Source organism: Saimiri boliviensis, chromosome X, assembly GCF_048565385.1.
Source record: "Saimiri boliviensis isolate mSaiBol1 chromosome X, mSaiBol1.pri, whole genome shotgun sequence".
NCBI lineage: Eukaryota > Metazoa > Chordata > Mammalia > Primates > Cebidae > Saimiri > Saimiri boliviensis.
In genome coordinates, this window is record NC_133470.1 from 73,362,004 (window position 1) to 73,379,625 (window position 17,622).

At 33.8% G+C, this 17,622-nt stretch overlaps 1 protein-coding gene across 1 annotated transcript in view; it reads left to right on the top strand.

Moving 5' to 3' along the window:
- Positions 1-17,383, top strand: part of DACH2 (dachshund family transcription factor 2) — a 263,525-nt gene extending 246,142 nt beyond the window's left edge. Inside the window, exons 8-10 of the mRNA XM_074391534.1 lie at positions 261-407; positions 1,698-1,763; positions 17,023-17,383. Of these exons, the coding sequence (XP_074247635.1) occupies positions 261-407; positions 1,698-1,763; positions 17,023-17,072 (263 nt within the window). The 3' untranslated portion in view covers positions 17,073-17,383. The remainder of the gene's footprint in view (positions 1-260; positions 408-1,697; positions 1,764-17,022) is intronic.
- The last annotated feature ends 239 nt before the right edge of the window (positions 17,384-17,622 follow it).

Here is a 17,622-nt window from a genome sequence, read left to right on the forward strand (position 1 = left end):
CATACAAATGCACGTGTATTACAGAACATGCAGTCTGGAAATATGAAAATAGAAAGAAGTCAATTGTGTAATTGAACTACAGTAAATGACGTATTCTTTAAATGAGCCTAATAAAAATTAGGGCAAAAAGAATGTTGATTATATGTCAAGTGAAACATTTCCATATCTATCTATACCTGTATCTGTGGTTTATAATTCACCAAAACTGTCATCCCTATTTCATTGAACAAGTCTTTGCAAACTACCTTTTTACATTTCAGCTACCATGCAAAAGCGCCTGAAGAAGGAGAAAAAAACCAAGAGAAAACTGCAGGAAGCCTTGGAATTTGAATCAAAGCGCCGGGAGCAAGTGGAGCAGGCACTTAAGCAAACCACCACTAGTGACAGTGGCCTGAGGATGTTAAAAGGTAACATCTGATTTGGACTTTCACACTCAAGGTAAACAAAGCAAAAATGATTTAAGAAAAATAGAAGAAAAAAAAAAGAGAGGAAGGCAGGAAGAAAGGAAGGGAGAAAGGGAAACACAGACATATTTTGTCCAGGAATGATTAAAAATCAATTTGAGGCCAAGTGTTTTAGATCATGAATTAAACCCAGTCAAAATAATCACTGTTTGGGAGATACAAATAGCCTTGGAATAACAAGAAATCCTACTGACTTTTGCAGTAGAAGCAATTACGCTTATAACCCACCCAGCACCTAAAATGTGGCTGCATTAGGTCCACTCATATTAGAATATGCTGATGTTTGGCGAACTGTATTTTGATTATCTATACAATGCTTGTTCCTTTAATGCAGATTGCATCAGTGTTGCCATGTTTAAGAAGTACTGGGTTGAAGAAACATGTTCTAAGTAAATCCCTGCAGATTCTGTAAAAGGAGGTGCTTGAATTATGAAATCCCTTAATTCCAAACTTTTCTAATTCCATTTTTAATTCTGAGGCCACATAACGTTGTTTCATCTCACTCACACTCAATTTCAAGTAAATATGTACACACACAAGCAGAACCTTTTTACATCAAAATTATTAGCTTTTACCTGAAAAGCACAATCATAAAACATTTGCCCCTAGAGCCAGTACTACATAAAGACCACAAACCATAATGAGTATTTTGGTATTCACTTTTACTTACCATATATATAATATATATATTTGTGCATATATATATATATTTGTACACCATATATGTGTGTATGTGCATATATATATCACAGATAATATCATCTATATATTTATATAGTATATATATTTGCATATATATATTTGTACACTAAATGTATGTGTATGTGTGTGTACATATATATATATCATAGATAATATCATCTATCACATCTTACAAATGTAAAATATACCATGAGGATGGGGGCAAGTTAACCTAATAGTCTTAGAGGGATTTAATGGACAGATTATTTCCCTAAGATTTATTTTTAGGGAATGAAAAAAATAGAAGCATTTGTAATATACCTAGAAATACAGGCTCCATTGTAAAATTCAGCTACAGTTTATAATCCTCCCTCCTACCATTAAAAACGAACAGATATACAACAATACAACAAACAAAAATGCCACCCAAGGTCTTATGTTATCTATAGGACCAACTCCAGTAAGCCAGTAGAGTTTTACTGGAGTTTTCCCTTTTAAGTGGAATCAGGAACCACCTAATTGTACCTTAATCTCATATGTCACTTATTTCAGATACTGGAATTCCAGATATTGAAATAGAAAACAATGGGACGCCTCATGATAGTGCTGCCATGCAAGGTACAGTCAATTGCAAACTTCTTTCTATAACTGCTTAATATGTGACCCCTGGGGATGAGGGGGGATGAGCTCCTGTGATGATATTCTTTATCTACACAAAATAAATAAGTTTTAACACTTCTTACTTTATGACAATGGAAGCAATTTGCAGTTTTTTGAGGAAAAAATACTTAACATGGCTTTGAAACCCCAATAACCATGATTACATAGGGACTAATAATTTTATATATACAATGTGAGCAAATACGTTTGGCTGTAAAAAGAATACACATTTGTATGTCAGGCATATTCTAAAAATGCATAAATGTGAATGTGATGTACCTTTTAAAAGTGCACAATACCGTAAGGTATTTTTGTAATTACACTTTACTGTTTGTAAAAGCCACAGGTACAATTATTGTAACTATCAAAATTTTAAAGGTTTTCCAGACAACATTTTTTTTCATCCTTTAAATTTTGATATTAAACTTAGCGGCCACTTAAGTATGAAAAACAGAACATGACTTATAATTAGTGATTTACATGTTGTCACAAATGCTTACATCTTCAAAAATATTTGACAATATTTAGTAGTAAGAAAACAGATGAAACTAATCAATATAGAGTCTCACTGGAGTACAAAAGCACATAAAAATATGAGTTAAATGTGACCACTGAAAATTTCCCAGTGTGATTCCAATGCACTTCTAGTCTTTTGCATGCAGATTACATTTATTTTCACATTTATTGTGATAAAATGCCTCACCCTAATAAAAAAGAACATTCCCATGAGAAAACAATTTCCTAACTTTGAAAAAATGTAGACAACTATGTATATGTTGCTTGCTGGAATTAATCAGTGCTTTTCTTCTGTGTGATGAGTGGATCTACACAAAGGCAACAGAACTGGATGTGGCCAAAATATCCATTTGGGTTCATCAGAGGGTCACCATTTTATGTGGTAGCTTCATAAATTGTTTTACGTGTAATTTCACAAGTCATCCTTATAAAACCATAAACGTTAGCGCTCATGGATGCTCTAGTGATGCCTGATTCTGCTGCAGCTGGGTAGACCTAACTAATGCACTAACGATGTTAGGTGTAAAAGCATGCATGCTTACCTCATTCAGTGAAGCTTTTGCTATTTCGTATCCCTTTTTTGCTTGCCTGCTTTAGTCCCTCCACTTAAAGGCTGTGTCTATATGAGCAAAACCGATTCAAATGGGATTCAATGTTTGTCCAACCAATTCATCACAGAAAATTCATTAAGAAGTGTTCCACTAGTTGTAGGCCTGGTATTTGAGGTTGCCATCATATACCAGTGCCACGGCTAAAATGAATAGCCTAAAGTGTTTGATCCCTTCTGAATCAGTGACACACAAATATAGACATAGTCTTTAAGGAACATCGAACTTGATAGTGCCCTGCTTTGAGTGGGTTTAAGGTCAGATTTGAAACTGGAGAGGATAATCCAAATACACCACTAGTGAGTTTTATCTTTATTATCCTTTAACCCTGTACCTCCAATTTATTACTGATTGTTTAATTTATATGATATCTTTAGTTCATAGTAATAACATTTTTCTTAACTCTGAGAGAAATACAAGCTTTTGAATTGTCCTAAAGTTATTTCATTTCCATATAACAAATAGTGATATTGTATTCGTGGGCAGTCAATTAGGTAATATAAGCAAAAGGTAGGTCCATTCTTCCTTTCCAAATTTTTTATGAAGTCTACCAAGAATGACTTTTGCATATTATACTTAGGGAAGGACACATTTAATATTTGTTTTCACTGTGCATACTTTTAAAAAATTCTACAAGTTGTTAATTGCTAAATATGAGAGAATTAGAGAAATCTTAAAAGGACTGAGATGGAATTTATTTTAAAGCAATGAAATTGATTTGTATTTTTTTCCAAATTAAAAATTACATTGTCTAGTATTTGTGTTCAATATTGTCTATATATGGTAAAATATGGTAGGTTAATAATTATTCGTTGGATGTCTGTCTTTTACGTTACATTAAATAAATTTCCATGTAAATGTGATAAACATGGAAAAAATGTACCTTATCCCCTCTCTTAGCACATTCAAGCACTGTAAATGATAAATCCCCTATCATCACCTTATGAAAAACTAGAGTTAATGTCTTGTGTTAATATGACAGTAGAATCACCATTTAATAAAAAAAAAAATTAGCAAATATGTTTTATTCTTTTAGCCAGGAAAATAGGTGCCTAAAATATCATCAGAACTAATCTTAAATAGAGGTTGCCAAATCAATTATGTCAAACAATCACCTACAAATCCCAATGATTTTGCCTATTATTTGTAAAATAATAAAAGGTAATAAAAACATTACTTTTGAATGTATCTAAGAAATTCAGGAAATGTGTAATGCTTGGAAAACATGAAATACAAGCTTGGCCATTAATTTTCGATTCTTCCTAACAATTTTGGTTTGTTTATTATAGTTCTTTTTTGCGGCTTATTTTGATATTGTTTTAATCTTTTCCATCTCCCTTGAAACCTATTTTTTAACTTGAAAGATCATTTCCTATAATTTTTTGTGAGGATCAGTTCATATATGACAATACAATGCCATTTCCAAAATTCATCTCCATCCTGGGAAACAATTCCAGCATCAGTAAAGTGCTTTCTCTTTCTATTGTCAATAGCACTGTTACATAGAAATCTATCATTCACCTACTACTCTCACTTTGAAATTTAATTGATTCCACTATGACATCTCCTTAAGAATTTAAAAAGCACTTGGAAAAATGTTACATGGCCACCCCTGGAAACAAAAAAGTTGTATCCAATTTTATGGTAATTTCCACATGGGACTTAGTGCAGACAAACTGCACATGTACCAGAAATCTTATAAGATTATATATGTACACTATATATATTGTATACATATAATGCATTACATATAATATATCTGATGCATTGTATATATGTTCATTACTTATAATACATATAATGCATTATATGTAGTGCATTATGTATATATAATGCATCTCTTCAGCTTAGTTATTTCATGTCTTTTATGCTTTGAGTGTTGTTTGACAGAGAAGATAATATGCATAGACCAAGTTTTCATAAAAAGGTATCGATATCTTTTGTATTTTTGGAGTCTACCATAGCAACTCCTACAGAATGTTTTCTAGTGATCACACATGTATACATACTACTCCAATGGTTATGTCCATTATCTTTAGAGATGAAGGATTTGGTGAAGCATTTGTGCTAATGTCACTGCATCCAGATTCCTATAACTCAGTTGAGGGCCTGCAAGATAGTACATCAACCATCTTATCAACCAATCCCTGTTTCACATAGCATAAACATACCCGGTATCATTAAGTGCACCTTCAGATCAATGATTTTTTGCAAATGACATTCAAGTGCCATTTGTGTAGTGCATTTTTGCTGATAAAACCAAATTAAATTAGCGCAACTACAAGTGCGCTGATAAAAACTAAAACTAAACAGCAGTACCATTAGCTAACAAAGTAATATTTCTTTTTACTGCATTCTGCCATTTAGTTATTATCCTACTGGAAATCTAATTATAATCCTTTTACTCCCTAGTCAAACTTCACAGTTTTTGCAAGCTTAGCACTGACAAGTGATTTCATTACATTTGATTGCTTGCGCCCAGATTGACTTAACTTCACTTGGAGACCTAAAAACCCTCTCAGTTTCTCAGATTCCCTGTTTGCACATTACTGCAACAGCTCCTTTAATTAATTAGCATGAACAGCAGTAACATGAACTGCTGAACAGAAAATAACATCATTTTATGATCTCAGGGAGACTTCCCCTTTTGCATGTTTATACCTTAGTTAACTTTTGTATTACTATATTTCATTGTTAGTGGCTGGTGGTACAGTTGACATGCATGTTTCCTAAATTTTAAAAAAATTGAAACTAACATCTTAATAATAGGTCAAAAAAACCCAGAATATGAAGCCCCTACATTTTAGAAAATAGAAAACTGCCATCAAGAACTGACTTTATAGTAATAAAATAAAATAATAAAGTTCAGGGGAGATAACATCATAAAGTACAAGGGCACCGTGACATACCACCCCTGTATCTGCCACTGCATTTGCTTGAGGAAAAAAAATTAACCACAAAATGAGGAACTGTGTTTTGCCCATGAAATGTCAATCACTGTGAATAATTTTTACATTTTCTTTTATGTCTACATGGTTGACAAAGACAAAAGATGATAACACTGGAATATATTTTTCTCTGGTATTTTTTCCATAAATGTAGTGGCATCCTAAATATTTTTTTCTTTATTCTTTTTACTACTGACACACTAGAAGTAGATATTAAGTCGAATCAACATGTGAAAGGAAACCAAAATTGGATATAAAAGTAAACCTAGTAAACCTTTTTTTTTTCCTGAACAATTTTTTGCTCAGAAAAAAAAAAGAGAGATCTTATTAAGAGCACAGACTGACCATTCAAAGATATAAAAGTCATGATCTCATTTATGCAGTACCTATTGAAGGTGCCACTGAAGAATTAAAAGCAAAAAAGTGTCACTTGACTGCAAAAGCAGCAAATATGGTTTGAACACCTATTATATTAAAAATTACAGTTTAGGGCATAATTTAATATCCATACTTTATGGCCTAGAACATTATATATATATATATATATATATATATATATATATATAAAATGAAATATATATGGATATGTCTATTTTATCAGTTCTCTCAAAATCAATTTGAACAGTGTCTATCCTTCCTTGACCCCATAGAACTCCTTATTATGTTTTCTCTTTGCTACTTTCTTGTTAACCTAAAACAACATTCCTCCAAAGAACTTATGATGCCATGCCAATATTTCCTAAAAGCAACTACCCTTGAGTAAGATTATCACTGTAGAATTTGGAAAAATAGTAAAAAAAAAAAAAAGTGATAGTAAGAATGTGAAAGGGAGCCAGAAAAGATAAATCACATATGATTTATTGACATGAATGTGATATGATAAGAAAAACTAAAAGGAGAAAGATAAAATTTTTTATAGGCTTTTCTACACAGTGTGCTTTCCATCTTGCTCTCTCTAAGGGTTCCACTGACTGCTTCCTACCCTAAACTCATCAACCACTAATTATTAATTTTCCTCCCACTGATGCCTTGTACTGTGTTGGTAGATATATACAAGTACTCTGATGTTTCCATTGTAAAGTGAAAATATTTTCTTATTAAGTGGAGATATATAGCAAGTCAGAGAACAGAGGAATTGTGGGAAGTAGTCTTTAAAAAATTCTTTCAAATGCTTCCTTAAAGAGTAGGATTCTTTTATGTCCTAGAGAAACTTTACTGTAATGACCATCATACAATGGGTAAACATTCTAGCACACACCCCCAGAGAAGATCCCAGCATCTTTCTCTAAAGCAGCAAAATTCTTTTTCTGTGCAGTTCATTAAATGATCTGAGTCTTTTTATTTTCTTCCTCAGAATGTATTTTCCCCTTATTTTCTTCATCCTCTACAGGATTTTTATCCTGACGGGTGGTACCTCTCTGCTGCGGAATACCTGTCAGATCATAGTACATATTATATTTCTAGTTTTTTCTTAGGAAGATGTGGAGAGCTTGCATTAATTACTTAATCATGTAGGGCTCGGTTGCCATGGAGTGGCTTGCACCACACACTTGCATTGTTAACAAAATTATTTTCAGTGACCACAGGACTGTCATGCTAATTATGATGGTAACATCTAATCTCATATACAGATCAAAGACTTGCAATTCCAGCTACATCTTATATAACAGATCAAATTGCAGTGATAGCCAACAGTGAGACTTGCAAGCCATCATCAGTTGTTCTGCTAGTAAGCATGTTGAATCTACAGGAGTAATTCACTAATTCATAGGTGTTTTTTACTATAATCTAGGAAGGTCTGTTCAAATTAATTCAGATAACTGCTTGACCAGTTACTTTATGCCGCATCCTCTTTACATATACAATACAGTTTTTTAAGCTTGAGATTCACCATACATCAACCCCAACCTAAGTATACCTGAAGAACATGCAAAAGGAAAAACATTTTCCTGATTAAAAGATTAAGTCAAGTTTTATTTTTCTACTTCTACATTTGTGTTTTAAAAACTAAAACAAACAGCATTTTAATAGGAGACTGTAATCATACACCATCATTTTCATAGTACCTAAAAAAATTTGAATAATTGTATTGCTGCCACATGAATCTGTGGTGGTTCTGTTCCAAGATACTTATCATTCTAAGAATGAGGAATTCATAGCCTAAAATTGGAATAGTGAAAAAAGAAAGGCATGACTTATTATATGTATAACATGGTGTGCTTTGTGTCATCCTTCACATAATATTCTCTCAGAGGATTATTTCTGAGAGGTAGTTTGGGAAGGTGTGATTAACCTCTATTTTATAAGTATGGAGGTAACCTAAGTTAATTTGCTTGTCATTGACACTGGGAACTAATATACAGGACTCTTAACTTTCTCACTCATTCATCTCACTATGCATCACAATCAATCCATTCCTGTAAAAATCTCACATAGCTAGCTAGTTAGGATATGTAACAAGACTATAGTATTATCCCCATGCAGAACAGTGCATGGGGGTTCAGGAAAAAGGCAGAGGTGTCTCTACTTCATAGTTAATTAATCAAAATAGTCTAAACCAGACTACTTTTAAGGCAGAGGTGATTAAATTAATCACCTCTGCCTTAAAAGTTTGTAAGAGATTGGGGTAATATTTATAAAATTTAGACAAATATACAACTCCCTTTTCTATTTAAAACTGTGTGGAGCAGCTGAAATAGTAACAGAAATAAACTTTTTTATTCGTGACTAAACTCACTTTGTCCTGTCTGTTAGAACTAGATTCCAACAGAGCTTCACTTATATAATTCAACTTTTTATTTTATTTTATTTTTTTGAGATGGAGTTTCACTCTTGTTACCTAGGCTGGATTGCAGTGGCCTGATCTTGGTTCACTGCAACAACCTCTACCTCTCGAGTTCAAGCAATTCTCCTGCCTCAGCCTCCCAAGTAGCTGGGATTACAGGCATGGGCCACTACACCCAGCTAATTTTGAACTTTCAGTAGAAATAGAATTTCACTGTGTTGTTCAGGCTGGTCTCGGCCTCCTGACCTCAGGTGGTCCACCTGCCTCGGCCTCTCAAAATGCTGAGATTACGGGCATGAGCCACCGTGCCTGGCCACTTAACTAACTTTAAACTGTGATTCCTTATGTGGCATTAGCAAAACATTTTATTTATTTGCCCTAGGGAACTTCCTTTTCATTGATAATAGCCATGTGATATTACCTTTTGGAAATTAAAGTGAATTTAAAGAAAAATGTTCTTTTGGATTTTATACACACCTCCTTTAAACTTGTTGATGCTTTCAAGTTTACATTTTGCATTTTTTAATGTTTGATATTTGAAAATTAACATTGTAACATTATTGATATTTAATATTTGAAAATTAACATTGGTAATGATCCACATACTTCAGCTAGAATCTACTTTTTTTCAGTGATGCAAATGATTATTGGAGCAACATATCCACCAATTACTTTATTAGCTTTGAAGAAAGCATCACTACTTTTTTAAAGTTTATTTATTTTACTTTAGGTGCATACTGTTTCTGGCATTTCTCCCCATGTTATCCCTCCCCACCCCCCACTCCCTCCCCACCCCCCACTGTCTCTCCCCAACCCCCACCAACTGCCCCCAGTGTCATTATTTTACATTTATTTCCTATCTTCCTGTGCTTTCACAAATGTCTAATCACTCTTGTTTTCATTAAAATAATAAAAATGAATAAATGCAATGTTGATCTCAGCATCTATGAGCAACTATTTAATAATGAGTGAGGAAAAATCTTCAATAAAGAGAACCAACAAATCCTTCAATGCTACAATTTCCTGGTAACTGCCTTTCAACCTTCTATGGGAAATGTTGGATGTCGTCATTTTTAACATTGTACAAATTAACATTTATTTATTCATTACTTCCATTTTTCACTTTCCTCCATAGTTTGATTTATCTAACATCAACTGTTATAGTGTTCTTCTATAAGTCTAGCAGGCAAATGTAGCAGTTAAATACTTTAAAACATTACCTTAAAATATTTCCAATATGCGTCCTATACAAAAATCAGTTAGACTGTTAAGAAACATTTTGTGGCTAGGTGCAGTGGCTCACGTCTGTAATCCCAGCACTTTGGGAGGCCGAGGCAGGTGGATTGCCTGAGGTCAGGAGGTTAAGATTAGCCTGGCTAACCTGGTGAAACCCCATCTCTACTAAAAATACAAAAAATAGTCGGGTGTGGTGGTGCATGCCTGTAGTCCCAGCTACCTGGGAGGTTGAGGCAGGAGAATCACTTGAACCAGGTGAGAGGAGGTTGTAATGAGCCGAGATGGCACCATTGCACTCCAGCCTGTGCGATGGAGCAAGACTCTCTCAGAAAAAAAATAAAAAAGAAGAAGAAGAAACATTTTATAACGTTTATGCTTATGAAAAGTGGGGGATTTGATTTCAAATTATTTAGAGAAATGGCATAGAAACATAATCAGCACTTTTCACTGTAGCATTATCCACAACAAGAAAATAATGAAAGAAGCTGGCATTCCACATGTGCCATATGTACATGTGGAGTGGCTCCTGACATGGTGTTCCATACATGTTGGCTTTCATTTATTATCCTCTCCCTTCCTCTCTCTTCTTAGATGAAAAATAGAATTTAAGTACTTCTAAAGCTCTTCATGTGACTCAACAGCTGCAGATCTCTGTACTGGGCACATGCACTTCTATTACCATTTTATAACCAGTATGTGAGACGCACAATGAAGTGGAAGAAAGAGCAGAATTTCTCAGTTACTAACTTGCCAACTCAGTTACTAACCTTGAGAAATCATTTAACTTCTGTCTGATTTAATTTTAGTAAAATAGTTATAATATTGCCTAATCTTCCTCATCAGTAAGTTAGATACATAAAGTTAGATACATACTACCTGATAAATATCACAAGTATGAGATATCATTATTAATGTGCCTTGTAAAATACACACAAATTTGATTCTGTGTTCTCTAATGTTGATTTCAGTAGGAGTGAACTCTTTGGTCTGTAAGTGATGCATAAAACTTCCTCTAAAACATGTGCTCTCCCATGGAGAGTTATGGTAACTATATCTCTACATTTTATCCCCATGTGTAAGCAAAAGGGCATTTATGCTTCTTTTTTAGGGTATATTTTCTAAGAACTAGAGATTCAATAAAGGGGAAGCGGGGGCGGGGGGTGTTAAATAATTATTTCACAAAACCAGGGTGAGTTACAAGTGAGTAAGAGAGTTGGATACTCCATAATGATACTATTTGCAGACAAAAAAGATGACCTATTGATCTATCCTGGTCTTCGTGTTGATTAAATTGTAAGTCGGATATTTTTAAGGGCTAATGAGCCCAAATGGTTACTATTTTCATGAAACCTCTGTTTTTAAAAAATATACCATGTTCTAAACTAACCACCAGCATCTTCTAAAAAACGTGAGTCCAAAATAGTGCTCCTCTCTAGAAAAATAGTAATCAAACACTATATTATAGCTTCTCCTTGCTTACAGTTGTCTGCTTTTCCTACTTTTAAATTAGTAACTCATATTTATACTACTGCAATAGTAACTGACTGGACCCCAAACTATCCTCACTACTGTCGCTTCTTTGATTTGAGAACATCATATGCTGAACATATTTCCACAACTAAAGTTGAGTTTCTACAATTAATTCTACATTTAATTAGGATTGAATCTAATATTGAAGTGGAAAATAAGGGGAACATTAACTAGCACATTATGATATCTCTATCTTATTCAGGCTAGGAAAACGTGACCTTCAAGAGCTGATCTTACATGCTGCTAAATAATATAGCGCTTATTCGTAAATCAGAAGTACAGCACTAATTAAGCAACGCAAAGAAAACATGGAACTTACTTCTTAGCTGGAGAACTCATTACAAAATATTGCCATTGGTTCAAGGGTAGCTTAGCTGCCTCAAAAGAAAGATTTGATAGCCTTTAGTATACCTGTGTGAATTCTATTAGTTCATGTTGCAGTCCCGTTGTTTACAGCGGTAAACAAGTGGTGAGGAGACACTTGGAAACAAACATGAACCTTGGGTAGGAAATATCACGAATGCATTTTACTGTAAATATAAACTTCTAAACACATTATAGACACAGTTCTTGGTAGTTTTTTTTGAAAATTATAAAGTGAGCAATTACTTTCAAATAACCATCGTGTCAGGGAAGGAAATCTCATACTGAGGGAACATTACATTCATTAGCAAACATTTCACTCACAAAAAACAGTACAGGTCTTTACTCATGTTTTAGACTGCGGAGGAAAAAACAATTCCTAAATGCCTTGCTTATTAAGCTAGTTATGCATTTTGCTGCAGGTTGTAAAGCAGAAGAACATGCACAAGGGGCTCATAAGTATATTTTAGAGTTAGGGAATATCATTTATGCCATATTTATATTGTCAATATCACCCCTAGAGAATAAGATTAAGCTTTAAACTACTGCAAATCTATGGTTTTGCTCACCTTTGTATAATTTCATTTTTAATAAAATCAGACTCATATAAATGAATATTTGATTAATGGATAAACCTAATAAAATAATACATTAATTGCAGAGAGATTTCTTCAAATCTTGAACATATATAGCACAGTGAAATACTATAAAGTGAGTTTGTGGTTTTCAGTGAAGTGCATTGAGTAGATTTTGAATTTTCTTTGTTGGAATGAAATTTTGACCAGGTCTTATTGTTTTTTCTGTGCAGCCTGAACACTGATGCCGGAACTCCATCTGATCATAGGCACGAATAGGGTGCTGTAGCAGTTACCTGTTTATCTAGTGTTGTAAATTCTTTAGAATTCATATTCACATTCTTAAAATATGGAACCTTTAATTATTGTGTGTTCATTACTGATAAATAGAACCTTACACATACAGGAAAAATGTCCTAGAGAATGGGCTTCACAAGTTTTTAGGGAATAGTCATAATAGTGACTGAATATATTTTCCACTTCTTTAACCTCTTTCTTTCAAGGAGTTCATAGTGCTTCAAAAACAGTATCACATTAATTCACACAGAATCCTAGTGGGGTAAGTAGGTGGAAGAATTTTTAAAACAGAGAAAATGCTATTTCTAAATGGTGTGAGACAAATTAAAATGCAGACACACCTACTTTAAGCTGCAATTACTGTGAAATAACTTCTTGTTTGACCTGGTGTTTAACAGGAATTATATCAATGCATATTATTTGTGCAAACGATCGATATTTGTTATCACTGCTTTGGAGCTGTCATTTCTAAAAGAAACAGTTGGCCTGTAGTGTTATCTAAGAAAATATAGGGGGCTCTAGTTTTTAGATTTTACCACACCCAGTTTTTCCTTTGAACTGTTGAGAGTGGAGCAAGTCATTTAACCCCTTTCTACCAGCACATTCCTTACTTGTAAAGAATGCAATGATAAAAACAGATACCCAAGCTGCTAAAAATAACCCCTTTACTGTTTTCTTCTCTCCTCCCATCCCCAGTCTTGCTTCCTCTTTATTAAGCTATTAACAAGCAAACAGAATGAAAAATATGTAGGCATAAGAAAAGAGAAAGACAGATGAGTCAGTCACATTATCGATATTTTACACTGTTCACTCTCTGGTCTAGACATAGCCAGATTCCTAACATGTTCAAATGACTTGGAACAAATGGGTCGTTTGGCTTGAATTGCCCAGGAAATGGCCTCAAATAGTTTTAACAGTTTACTTAGAGGAGATCTGGCCATTGGCTGGGGGTGGATACCTGTTATCATCATTTTCATGCCTACTAAAAATCTAATAGAGCAACATTCCAAGGTGTTATATGGTACTCTAATGATCAAAAAGATTTAATGCCCTTTCTAAAGTGCCCTCCTTACACCAAGCAAAATCTAATTCATTGTGTTGTTTTTACGTCTGCCCTAGCATTTAGTTCTGATGTGCCAGAATCACCACACATCTTATGCAAAAAACCAACTGAGATTTTATCCATTTTCTAGTAAGAGGTTCCCCATGGTAGCACATGCAATTTCTGCTGGAATGGCCACCCATCCTAAACACTTTAAAATATTACGTTAATTCATATTGATGTGACATTTCAGTACTTCCATGCTCTGAAGGAATGTACTCTAAAGCATAGGCATTTGGATTCTGGTGTTCTTCATGGTCTGTAGAAGGTCTGCTTATGTAGAGTAGGTGTACTGTTTAGCTCGATTCAGTGACACAATGCCAAATCAGAAATAAGTCATGGAGAAGGATCGAGGCAAGTCAAATCAAAACTTTTATTAATATTAAATATCAGAAATAAATAACAATGAGAGGTGAAATACATTATCCCTAAAAATACAATATCCAAGAAAGTCTCATCATTATGTAATCAAATAGCGTATATTGGAATACACAGGACATTAAGTAGAATTTCCAAATTAACTAAGTCACTTAAAAATAAACTAGTGTCTTTTTAAAAAATAAATAGATCGTTTAATTTACTTGATTTGAACTATGAGGACACCTTATGTGTATTTTTTTCAGACTTTTTCCCGTATATCTGCCTTGTTTATGACGCATGAGTTTAGCTATTCTGGCTCATAGGCTTAAGACATATACCACAGAGGGCAAGTCTCAATTGACTTGAGTTTGGAGCAGCTAGTTGTGTCCCAGTAAAGATAACTCAACTGATTAGGAGAGGTTCCTCTCCTGTATGGAGTGTCCATGCTGACCTTCTGTGCCATGGCATATGCCCATGTCAGTCAATGCTGTGCTAAGGGAAGGATTGCATGGGCCTGTGTGTTTTCTTTAAAAACAGTCATATTTGTATGTATCAAATTCCCCTTTTTACCTATCTGATAAATCCCAAAGCAATAAACTCTGTCAGCTCTCCCCAGATGTCAGTGAATGTCTCTCTTTTCAAGTTTTCAAAATCCTTAACATTCCCCTGGAGAGACTTTGTTAGTTTCTCTTCCTGATCTTTAATCTTATTGGCATCCAGAGTTCATATCAGATCATCTCTGTTTGGAGCTCACCTACAAGCCCTTTTAAAAACTTGAAACATTCCATTACTAATTAGCTGTTTCCTGTTCCTAATGAAGTCAGCACACTGGGTCTGGATTAAAATTCAGCTACTACTCTTCTCTGTTTATGGTTCCAGATGTTTTTGGTTTATCTAGGAGAGTACTTTGACAGCTACTACTAAGTGATAAATCACTCATATTATAGCTGAAATGCATTTTGAAATTGAAATGTGGCAAACTTTGAGATTGCTCCAAGGATCAGCGTCAGTTAGCAGTTCATTACTGACATCTTCCTTATGATGATTCAGTATTGGCACGTATAAAACAGTAACCAAATATACGTCAATATTATACAGCATGCTACACAGGGATATATTTTGTTACTGTCTTCAAAATTGGGAGAAAACGTTTTACTACTATGAAATCTCAATTTATTGTATTCTGGGTAGAAAAGTTGATCACTTAATATTGTTTTCTTTTTGCTAGCTTACTTTTTCTTTTAATTTTTGAGCAGCTGTGGAAGCTATTCCTAATAGGCCTTGTAAGCAGACACATAAAGAAGGATGTGGGCAAATATTTCTGTCTCTTAATACAGGCAAGAATTAAACATAACAAACGTAGATAAATTTCAGAAACTGCATTTTTCTAAAGGACAAATGGTGATTGTCTTTTGCTATTCATTGCTGAGTTCATGTACTCTTTTTAAGGGGTATAGTGTGTTTTTGCCATTGCTTTCCACTTTGTAATGTTCACAACTTGTGTTGCATGATTTAAGCTTTAGCTATATTGTATAAATTTCAATACTGGTAAAATGACTGTCGTTTCATGTTGAAGAGCTTTCCTTTGATATTTAGGCTGTGTATACACAGAGTGAGGTAGACTGGAAGACTGAGGAGGTATTTGGTCAATTCATCAGAGTAAATATTCTCAGACTCCACTAAGGAGTTGGAACAATTACCAGTGTCCAAAAATTCAAGCTTGGTTTTCTTCTGGTCCCTGGAAAAGCTGAGGTGAATTCCATGGGCTCCTTTGTAAAATGTCTGGTTGCCCTCTGATGAAGGCCAACCCTCCATGAGTCTGAGTAACCCAGATCCCAAATATTTGATTCTTCTATTACCTTACTACATCTTTATTTTTGGTTCTGATATATTATCTAGAAAATTTCACTACTCACCATGATACCTTATACATAGAAAGGATACGGATTTTAAAGATATTATACACAAGGTTAAAAAAGGGTATGCTTTCCTCCTCACAAGCTTTGACCAGATTGACTTAATATTTAAGATTAGGCGTATTAGTCCAACAATGCTAATGCACTCTCCATTATAAGTAAAAATAAAACACTTGACTCAGAAACATGGACTTTAAGTATTTCTCAAGCACAGGTAATGGATTTGTACTGATTCATCCACATTTCTTGTCCTACTTTGTAACCAAAAGCCAATCTTTGTAATGAATCTATATATATGCATTTATAACTCGGGTTATAAACCATTGTTAAGGAAAATAGCAAGGTTTGACAAAAAGACGTAGAATAGATTTTTTTTAAAAAAAAATGTCCAACAATAACTTTAACGATCCCAAATTAAATATTATCTAACTCCAGGACAGCATGGGCTCTTTTAATTACCATCATTTAGAGGGATGCCGGTTTGACAAAACACTGTAGCTAAAATGATAATCAGAACTAGTCTCCCTTCATGCAGTATACACAGTCTCAGGGTCAACTTGGGGAGAGGAAATTCTAAATGTACAAAAGCTGTTATTATCTTAAATCATAACCAGATATGCATTTCCCTCTATTTTGGTAGACCATAGGGATGGGATTTCAGATGCACCATTATATACAGAAAGAAAAAATAACATAGATTATTACAGATACTATAATATAGTTCATGAAGAGGCTTTATCAGTCTTCAATGTCTCTAGTGCTGTGGAAAGAAGAACAGATGCTATAGCATGAAATTTGAAGGATCTTTGAAAACTGAAAAATAGAAATATAGAAATGTTAAGAAATGTTAAGTTTTACCAACACTAAATTGAGCCTGTTACATCAGATCATTTTAGATTCCTGAAAATAGATATTTAATATTTGTAAGCACGTATCAGAATTATTCTTCATAAGAACTAACTTGTTTTCTTTTTTTTAAAGGAGGTAACTATTACTGTTTAGAAATGGCACAACAATTTTATTCAGCCTGAAAAGTCCTCGCTGGCTTTACATAAATGAAGATGCTTGTGATTCCAGTTTATCTCTGAAACTATTCAACATGGAGTTATTTCAATTGTGTTTATCAGCAAAGCTTTGTTTACTGAAGCAGCTATTTAATGTATGTTACGTTAAAAAGAAAGGAACACTTGTACATTTTAAAAGCAATGATGTAAACTTTGTCCTTGCATTAGATTGACCAGTTTGAAAATATGAGCTAAATCCTAATGGCTAAAGTAACTTGATCATGTCTGATGCTTTTCTATGCTCATTTCAAGTTGGCTTTTTGTCTTTTAAAGGAAAAAATGCAGTAGTGTGTTAGAGACTAGAAACTTATATGTATGGTTTCCCTGTTCTACTATACATTACGTTAAAGTACACCTTCTTTGTTAAAAATGTACTTGCTAAACTTCAGCTTAAATAAAAACGTTTTGACTTTGACTCATTGTCACTGAGTATTTTTATTTATTTATTTGTTTATGAAATTGCCAACTGCAGTCATTTGAAATATTTAGTAGAGTCAGTGCAAATCAAAATACAGGA